The sequence below is a fragment of the Camelus bactrianus genome, chromosome 24 (genome assembly GCF_048773025.1).
Source record: "Camelus bactrianus isolate YW-2024 breed Bactrian camel chromosome 24, ASM4877302v1, whole genome shotgun sequence".
Classification (NCBI taxonomy): Eukaryota; Metazoa; Chordata; class Mammalia; order Artiodactyla; family Camelidae; genus Camelus; species Camelus bactrianus.
In genome coordinates, this window is record NC_133562.1 from 14,605,621 (window position 1) to 14,615,840 (window position 10,220).

General features: G+C 40.4%; 1 protein-coding gene across 3 annotated transcripts in view; it reads right to left on the reverse strand.

The window, feature by feature from the left end:
- Positions 1 to 5,679, reverse strand: part of TRAPPC8 (trafficking protein particle complex subunit 8) — a 65,861-nt gene extending 60,182 nt beyond the window's left edge. For 2 of the 3 annotated variants that reach the window (XM_010946812.3, XM_010946803.3), the window contains exons 1-2: positions 5,168 to 5,679; positions 131 to 325 (exon numbers count right to left, since the gene is read on the reverse strand). In XM_010946812.3, coding sequence (XP_010945114.1) covers positions 131 to 325; positions 5,168 to 5,324 — 352 coding nt within the window. In that variant the 5' untranslated portion in view covers positions 5,325 to 5,679. Of the gene's footprint in view, positions 1 to 130; positions 326 to 3,931; positions 4,086 to 5,167 lie in introns of all 3 variants that reach the window. The other variant, XM_074352212.1, reaches the window with a different exon arrangement.
- Between the last annotated feature and the right edge of the window lie 4,541 nt (positions 5,680 to 10,220).

Consider the following 10,220-nt stretch of genomic DNA (forward strand, 5'->3'; position numbering starts at 1 on the left):
CACTGTATTCCCAGGCTCCAGCAGTCAGCAAGCTGTTCAGTGTTTGTTGAATGACTTCCAAGTTACAGAATTACCTTTCCTAACAAAATAAAACCTCATTTAAAAAATAATAATAAACCTCATCACATACCACTGATGTTGAGGTCATAATCTCCCGCTGTAATCACATTAGCTACTAATCCTTCTGCAGGTTGACTGCCAGAAACAACGTCACTCAAAAGCTTCCGAATGGCTCCAGGCTGAGGTGGCTGGGTGATAATGTTGCTCACCACTATCTTCAAATTTTTAATAACGTGAAGCTGATTATTAGGATCTCTCATATGAACTTTAAAAAAAGAAAAAAAGAACTTGAAATTAATCCTACACAAAGCATAACAAGCCACTATTACAACAATTTAAAAATTGAGTTAATGTTTCACAAACAAAAAGGATGCCCAATTTGGAAATCAGAAATTCCAAGTGGAACAGTTTTCCAGAACACAACCGACTTACAACATTCCATTATATTCCAAAAGGGCTAGCTAGACAGTCTAACCTTCCCCTCCCTCAGTGCTAGTGCTCAGAAGTATACTCTCTTCCTAGTCCTTTCTTTCCTCTTATCTTTGGGGTTGCCAGGGACCATCCATACAAAATCTCTAATTCTCATCTCACCCTTAGGCTGGTCCAGGACAGTGTGAGGTCCATGATATCAACACTGAAAACAGTGAAAGGGAAGAAAGAAGAATTACATGCTGCGTGCAGGCTCCCTCTGCTTCCCCAGTCGCGATGCCTGCATTCTCAGCCCCTCTTCTACTATCATAAAAATCAATGCCCACTCTGGTGCAGGATGTTGATAGTTGGAGGGGGGAGGCTGTGCACATGTTGGAACAGGAGGTATATGAGAACTCTCTGTACTTTCTGCTCAATTTTGCTGTGAACCTAAAACTGCTCTAAAAAATAAAGTGTATTTAAAAGAAAAAAAATATCAATGCCCAGATCCCTTCTCCTAACCCATGCCTCCTGCCTCTACCCTGCTACAGGCCTTGTCTCAGTCTGTGAGTTATAGCCAGTAGTTCAGAGCTTCAGGCCAGGGAACAGGTTCTCAGGCTACTGTAGCAACAATGCCACAGTGCATACTAGGCAGTGTGAACTTATTTCTTCATATAAATATAATCAGACAAGATGATGAGTTTCCATGGTAGTATTAGAAGCAGTCCATTGTACTGATTAAGGACCCAACTTCTGAAATCAGACTTTATTTAAAATCCCAACCCACCACTTATTAAAAACTTTTAAACTTTTCTGTGCCTCAATTTCTTCATCTATAATATATGAAAAAAATAACCTACTTCCTAGTTATTTTAAGGGTTTAGGTGAGATACTGTTAGAAGACACAGTAAGTGCAAAGCACTTAGCACGTGCCTGACACGTACAGTTAAGTGCTCAAGAAGTGATGGAGGTGGCATGTACAACATACTCTATTTCAAGTACATCATGGATCATCGTACACAATTATGAGACAATTCTGGAAAACTGACTTTGGGTACCTACCCTTTAAAAATACGACATTTGTCCCCCAATGGAAAATGCTTTACACCAAACTTTTAAGTTCAGGGATGCTTATGTTTCAAATAAAGTTACATTTGTTAAAAGCTGTCTTCCTTAATTTCCTGCGTATTCTCTCTGTTGACTTCTAAATTTCTAATTTAAAAACATGAGACAAAAATCTTTTAAAAATACTACATGTAGCATGAATATGTGCAGTTGTACTGTAAATCTAAATATATGTACAGAAAGTATACATGCAAATTCCATTATAATGGTTACCTACAATGACGGAAGGAAAAAAATGGGACTAAAGAAGGGTGAAAAGGTGATTTCAACTCTATGTTTCTTCTTAAAGGAAAATAAAAGTCACCAAGCAAACATGCCAAGATTTGTTGGCTCTGGGTAAAGGGGAGCTGGATGTGTCCTGTTTTCTCCGCATTCGTCTATAATTGTTTACTTAAGTAATTTAGAAAACATAAACACATACAGGCCTCTCCCCCTAATTAAACTTCTCAGCTGGTCTATGAAACAGGGAAACCAAAAAACAGGAAAATACTATGGTACATTTCTGATATTTTTAGAAACATATTGCACAAGCAGTTTCCCTAAAGTTGATCCATAATTGCCAAACAACATAAGCAGCAGTGCTGTATTAAATCTCTCTCAAAATTTTAAATTGGTTTAGTGTTCTTAAGCATTAATACAAAAAGGTTATTCTAGTTGTGCCCTATATTCAGAATGGGTTTATCAGTTACTGGGTTATTTAGTCCTTAGGTAATCCTACTAATAATCCAGAAATGAGTTAGGTGTGGCAGCTAGCCTCTGAAATGACAGCTAATGATCCCGGTACTTACTGGTACACACTCCTGTGCAGACCCCTCCTCCACCCCAGGATTGGTATGTGTGACCAATGGAACACAGCATGAGCAACGGTATACTACTTCTGAGATAAGGTTATAAAAGAGTACGGCTTTCATACTGGGTTCTCTGATCGCTCTTGGGAGAATTTAACTACCAGGTCATGGAGACACTCTGGGAACCTACGGAGAGGCCCACGGAGAGGAAAGAATTGAGGTCTCAGGCCAACATCCAGTGAGGAAGTGAGATTTGCCAACAACCACAGTAGTGAGCTTGGAAGAGAACCCTCCAGCCCTAGATGGCTACACCCCTACAGACAGCTCCACCACGAGCTCAAGGGCTAAGCCACTCCCAGGTTCCTGAGAAACAGAAAGAGAACAAACACCTCGGGTTTAAGGTGCTAAATTCTGGGGTAGTTTGGTAAACAGATTAGCAATACACTGGAGTATCACAAAACCAACTTAATAGAGAGAAAAATAAGAGCTAAGAATAATTCAGAGAAATGCTCTTAAATCACACACACAAAATCCAAAAGCTTCAGAACTAATTATACGGAAGCTTCGTTAAGATTAGTTCATAAAAGGTGACTTTATATATCTTATAACATCTCAACTTCAAAATGAAATTCACTTCTTCTGTAGGTTACTATATAAATACAGTTTCTTGAATACTATTTTACAAAGTAACATTTCCCAGTATGTGATGCTCACAGAATACTGGTTGCTCAAGACAGTTAAGAGTTGTTTCCGAAAAATCAATTCCATGTTCAAATAAATTTGGGAAATACTGGATTTTTTAAAAGGTCTCTTTACAGCAGGTGTTCCCAGAGTCGTAATGTGTCAAATGACACTGTAATTCTTCCAAACAGGGGCTATATTAAACAAACTTATTTGACCACAAATTTTTTTCACAGTACATATAATACAACTGGTATTCTGTGGAATATATTTTGAAAAATAAAATGATATCTTTTAGCACACAAAACTGTATATTTAAAAAAAACTCAGTTGTTTATAAACCACACAATTCTTCCTCCCCCCCAACAGAAAATTACCTCTAAGGTTTTTAGTATCTATTATGTGTTGAAATGGTAACATTTTGGAAATACTGAATTAAATAAGATAGATTATTTAAACTACTTTCACTCATTTCTTTTCACCTTTCTTACAACATGACTACCAAGTAACCTAAAGTTATTTATGTGACTACTGGACTGCACTGCTCCCTTGTGTGAATAAATGATTCTAAATACTGGCAGGAGATAAGGTGACTTAAGAACACGTTGAGTCACATTGCGTTTTTAAATCTTTCTCACCTATAAGACTGTGGACAAGGTGACATCCCTATGCCTCAACGTCCTCAAATTTAAAATAGTGTTAACATTATCTACCTCACAGGATTCAAACACTAAAAAAGAAAAGCTACATAAGCAGGTATCAGGTATGAGCATCATTATTCTTTATTATGTTAATTATCATGTTAATGTTAATCATTATGTTAATAACAAGCAAGAAAGCACACAGTTCAAAGTCAAACTGGCCCTCACCTGTTTTGTTTTTTTAATAATTTAAGAATGTAGGGCACATGGTTGTTTTTGTTGACTTAATACAACGGGAGGAGATGAGACTGATGGCTAAGGTACAGGCTGAAGAAAATCCAAGAGTTTCCAAACTTTGGTTTTTTTGATAGCTCCCTCTCTCCTTTAAACACAAAAGTGGACTTATAATTGAGCTATTCTCCCAAAGAATACACATCTATAGCAATATAAACACATAAATTTATGGTACAGTATTGTTTTTTGTGGAGAAGTCATCATAGCCAAGTAAGCATCATGGTCGTCCACTTGACACAACTTTATTATAGAACCTTTTATTTTATACAGACTTAACAAGGAACTTTACCTATACTTTTCTATGTTCTGTCTGCAAAGTACAGGTAAAGATATTGGTTAAATCACGCCTGGAGTATTCCGCTTACTTTTCCCTAGTAAATAATCTAAAGCTGGAGAAAACAGGTAGCTCTTCAATAAAAGACATTACCCCATGGATTTAAACTTTTATCCCCAAAAAACACACTTCAGGACTTTTCTATCCCTATAAATCTAGGTAACTCCAACTATCTCAATTAAATTAACTACAACTTGTTCTTACTTCCTCGTCCCCCAGGCCAAAAAAGGCTGCGGCAAGTTTCATTACTTTTATAATACTTTTTATTTTCTTGAGAGGTTAAGTAAAATACTGGATAACTAAGAAAATTCTCAAAAGATAAAAAATTTCTAAAGTTTTTTAAAAAGTTTAAACTCTCAAAAGAAAAAAAGTAAAAGCGCCTCACTGCTAAAGAATGTAATGTTCAAGACAAGTTTGAAAGCCCAGTTTAACTCCCAGGGGAGGACAATTCGTCTTCTTTACTAAGACCTCGTGGTCTAAGAGGCAGCATCTTCTTACCCTCACCTGCCTTGCCACTTTCTAATTCCCTCTCTATGGCCGCTAAGAAGTCTCAATGCCCTTCTCTGGGGCTCATGTTTTTTACACTAATTACCCAACAGCCTGGCTTGTCCCGTGAGTGCCTAGAAAAACTGGAGGCTAGGACCACGCAGTCTTGACATCCTCTCTCATGGCCCCTCCTCCTGTGGCCACCGGAGACAACGCGGGGCCCCAGACCGACGCCACTCCACCGGCTCCGAGATGTAAACATCGTCCTTCTCTTCCCTGCCCGCCCCCAACTTCCCTCTCTCGGCCCGGGCTTTGCGGCAGCTCAGAGAAAAAGGGAGGAGACCACATACCCTCGGAAGTGAGGCGAGAGAAGGGCTTAAGCAACTCCGCGAAGCTAAGGTGATTGAGACGAGTGAGCCGCTCAGCTTCGTCGCTACACAGCGCGGCGACACAGGGGACGAAGGAGTCCGGAATGAGCTCCTGCACTGACTGTACACACTGGGCCATCACCGCGGGAGAGGCAGCGGCGGCGCCCGCCGTCCGGCCCACTCTCAGAGGCTGATCCTGCGGCTGCAGCAGCTACTGCCGCCGCCCGCCGGCCTGGCCCGGCCGGGCGGGGCCCCGCACTGAAGCCTTGAGACCAATAGAAGGAACAGACGCCGCCGCCTCGGCTCCAAGGGCACCCGCCACCGACCCCTCCCCGTCACCGCCGCTCCTCAGCGCTCGCCCCGGCGTCCTCGCATTCCACCCTGATAGGTGGAGACGCCGACAATCGCCAGTTAATCCTCTCGACGGCAAAGCCTTGGTCACTGCCCGACCGGAACCGCCATGTTGAGGCCGAACCCTGACCCACCGGCGTACTTATCCCGGCAGCCCCCGCGCTCGTCCCTCACGTGACGGTGTTAAAGGAGGCGATAGGGGCGGGGGAAGAGAGCCGAGAAGAGGGAAGTGAAGAGCTACGGAGGCCGGTCGGGAGGCTGGAGCCGGAAGTGCGACGGGTGGGCCCTGCTGGGCGGGGCTAGGGCGGGACTAGCAGCATGGTGGGCGGAGCCAGGAGGGGAGGCTCGCGATGATTGGCTTGGTTCTCACGCACGTACTTGGCAAAGCCCGGCGAGGTGCGACTGGGAAAACCGCAGGGCGACGTTGGTGGTCCGTGCTGTCACAGTGATAGAGGCGTCTGCTTGCCTTTCACGCCGAATGGGCCCGTTGGAGCCCTAGAGGCCTCCCTGGAAACGGTGGGCAAACGATGTGGCTGTTTGCGCTGCTTCCTGCCCGCTCGCCCTGCCCTTCCCACGCTCTGGTGGAGCGTCTCAGGGCACCTGCTCACCGGAGAGAGAGTGCTCCCCGCCCGGTGTTTGGGGGCTTCGCTGGAGCCGGCCTAAACAGGCCAGGTATCGTTTGAACACAACAGTGCTTTTAGAAAGCTTTTAGAAAGGACTGCCAGTGTGCAGAAATGTGCTGTGGGCGCTGCAGTTAACTCAAGTGTAAGAGAAAGTCCTGCGCTGCTGCATTCTTGTTGGTCTCACGGAAAGGGTGTGCCTGCAAACATCCGACCCGTTCATCAGCAGCCGCTTCCTTTTTTACGCTCTGCTTTACAGTGATGGAAGGGCGAGAAGCCAGTAATTATGTACCGAAGGGAGGCCTGAGCTGGCTTCTGTTCCTGACTTAATTTTTATAGATTTTTTCCTCTAAATATGTAGAAGTGAATGAAAGAAATTTTACTATAATGTCATTCAGCTGACTGGATTCCTTCAGAATTATATGCCAGAAATATAAGGCAAGGAAAAATGCAACGCTGTATCATGATTTTATGGTCTTTGACTTAAAGGAGGCTTCCCCAGCAGCATTATTGCAAATTGTCGGATTGTTTGGCACCCTGAAGTTTCTACCATGGTAAGAATTTATGACAGGTATGTCTCCTGTAAATTGAAAAATGGGAGGTAGGAAAGGACAATAGGGCATAATGACATGACAGCTTAGCCACAGATCAATCTAGAAAAGATAACAAGTTGAGGATCTAGAAATTCATTTCCTTAAAACTATCTGTGCTTGAGGACCTCTTGGAAATTCTTCTTTTATCCCCAGGGATACACATTCCCTTTTGAATACCTCTAATATATCCCTTACTCTTTATAATGTAAGAATCTCATACAACTGAATATGACTCAAATTACAAGATGTGTTTTTTGGTAACAGGTCTTCTTAATGCAAGTGTACTACTTTATTTGGTACTCAAAGGTTAGAAAGGCAATTTATTTTTTACGCTGAGGATAAAACTAGCTGTATTAGATTCTTTGAGAAGGACTTTCAAGGGCAATTTAGCCTAAATGGATTTTTGGAGATATAATTCACATACCATAAAATTCATCCCTTTAAAGTGTACAGTTCAGTGGGTTTTAGTATATTCAGAAAGTTGCACAATCATTACTACTATTTCCAGAACATTTTCATCACCTCAAAAAAAAACCCTGGTACCTACTAGCAGTCACTCTTCGTCCCGATACCCGCTCTAGCTCCTGGTAGTCACTAATCTGCTTCCTGTCTCTATGGATTTACCTATTCTGGAATTTCATATAAATGGAATAATACAATATATGACATTTTGTGTCTGATTTCTTTCACTTAACATAATGTTCAAGGTCCATCCTTTATCATAGCATGAATCAATAGTTCATTTCTTTTTATGACTGGGCCTAAATGGATTTTTGTCTTATGCATTGATTTTACAATCTCCATAGCTACACATTGTGTTTCCAGTGAGTGACTTCACTGTAAAAATCTATTTTTCTAGTCTATCCTAAACAAATAACATGTTCATCTTCTGAGGTTTTGTCCTCCCCTGAAGATTAAAGTCACTGCCACATTTGCTTTTCAGCCTACAGAATGGGGAAAAGAGAATGGGCAGTACATGACTAATGGTTTAAAATCAAATCATAGAAATGGCTTTTGCCAATTTCGCTCACATCCTACTGGTCCCAGTGAGTATCATGGTCACATCTATCTCCAAACGAGACTGGAAAACGTAGACTTGAGAGTTCAGTTGCTAAATGAAGAGGAGAATGAATATGGGATGACAGTCAAGGGTCTCCACCCTACTTTATTAGAAATGAGGTACCCTATAGAGTGTATTTGCCTGGGGTGTAAGAGATCACATATCTTTCATTTCTCTGACTCCTTGGGACATTGGTCCTCTTTGCATCACATATCCTCTGAACCATTTACTCTGTCCAGGAAAAATGAAGTGCTATGATTGGCCAGGCCTTAGCCATGTGCCCATCCTCAAGGCCAAGAGGATGAGGTCTGCCAGTAAAAGAGAGGAGGCTTGCTAACAAAATAATAACAGTAATGCAAGCAACTAAGGACCTCTTTTCCAAGTACCAAAGATGAGACCCAGCTTCTTTCTCTCCCCAAAATCAAAGAATCCCATAAAACCTATGCTATGTCAATAGGCTTATATTATGAAATACTGTGTTATCAAATGTTCATGGATTGTTTTATTTTGCATGTAAAATATTTCCAGTCTCTTCTGATGTCTGATGTGGTCACATTGAGAGAACACGGACACTAAAGTCAGAGAGGCCTGGGTTCAAAAGTAGCTTGACCACTTGTGAATAAAAATAACATCACCATTATTGATCACGATATGGTAAGCATGGCACATTATATATATTGTCACAAAATTCTTATACAAACCCTGAGAAGCACTTGTGTCACCAGTTTTCAAATGTGGCACCTGATGCACAGAGCAGTTAATTAACTTGCCCAAAGACAATCAGCACTGGAGCAGAACCAGCTCAGTTCTTAACCCTAGAGGTTTGATCACTGGGATAACTTGCTTTTCCACTTATGTCCTTGCTTTGAAAGCATCTACAGAAATTTTGGCTTGCAATTTTAGCAAAAAATATGTAACTCTTAACAAGTTGCTTATCTTTTCGGAGCCTTGCATTCTCATCTATAAGCTTATGAAGTTGTAACTAGAAGATTTATTCATTTCAATGTGAAGATCTGAGTCTGTAATTCTTTCCACTATTATTCAATTTCACCATGTCAACAGTAGATGGTGCTATTGAGTATTGGCTTCAAAAGCCAACTGAAAAACGGTTCTGATTCCTAAGTGCATGGATCTCACATAGGAGATACCTACCTGCACATCAGAGCACCGGAGGTCAGGGGATGCTGAGAAACTTTGTACAGTAAAAATGTCCTACATTTATGTGTTATCTAAGAAATATGAATGTATATACAAAACAGAAACAAGACTCACAGACATAGAAAATAAACTTACGGTCACCAAAAGGGGAGAGAGAGGGAAGGAAGGACAAATTAGAGGTATGGGATTAACAGATACAAAATACTATACATAAAACAGATAAGCAACAAGGATTTACTGTATAGCACAGGGAATTATTTTCAATATCTTGTAATAACCTATAATGGAATATGATCTGCAAAAATGCTGAATCACTGTACTGTACACCCGAAACTAACACAATATTGATTTACATTATTGTAAATCAATTGTACGTCAACTTTTTAGAAAAACATTTCTTAAGATCAAAGATTTTATGTTGTGCTACTTTAAAACATGAAAAAAAGAAAGGTTTAAATATATAATCCACATAGTGGCCCACACTTTTTATTTTGTTTGCTGTACTAGATGTTTTAAGTCAATTTATTATCATTAAAATTCTGACTAAAACAGATGGCATCCATTTCCTGGCTGTTTTAAGGATGAATCATAGCCACAGTTTTGTACTTGAATGCTCATAATTCTATTTTATACTAGTTTTAAGCATTTAGGCTCCATATAAATCCTCCTCTAACTTAATCAGCAGCAGGTAAAAATCTTTTATACATGTTTTCTCCTTTGTGCTTCTAAGATAGGGAATAATATTAGTGCTTCATTTTAAATTACATATAAATACTTCCAAAAACAACTTTGGATATGAAAATTGTAGATAGAAGGGAGTCATGTGTAGGAATACTGAACATCTCAACTCCAGACAATTCTATAAACATTTTAATCCTCAAGATTTAGGCTAAAAATAAATACACTATTACATGCAATATTGTAGATTGGTTGCATAAGACCCATGACTTTCCATTTAGGAAAAATTATAACATCTTTTTTTTTTTTTTTTTGACAGAGTTCCTGGGGCTTGAACTCAGGATCTCATGCATGCTAAGCATATGCTCTACCACTGAGCTATACCCACCCCCTTACAACACCATATTATATGTGAGGCAACAGTCGTAGAGAGGTAAAATCATTTCCCCAAGGTTATAATACCTAGTTAGGCACAGAGCTAGGAGAAGCTTCCCAGTTTCCTGACTTTCAGTCTCAAGCACTTTTCATTATATTCCCTCAGTTTATATATTAACTCAAATTTGTTTTTACTTATT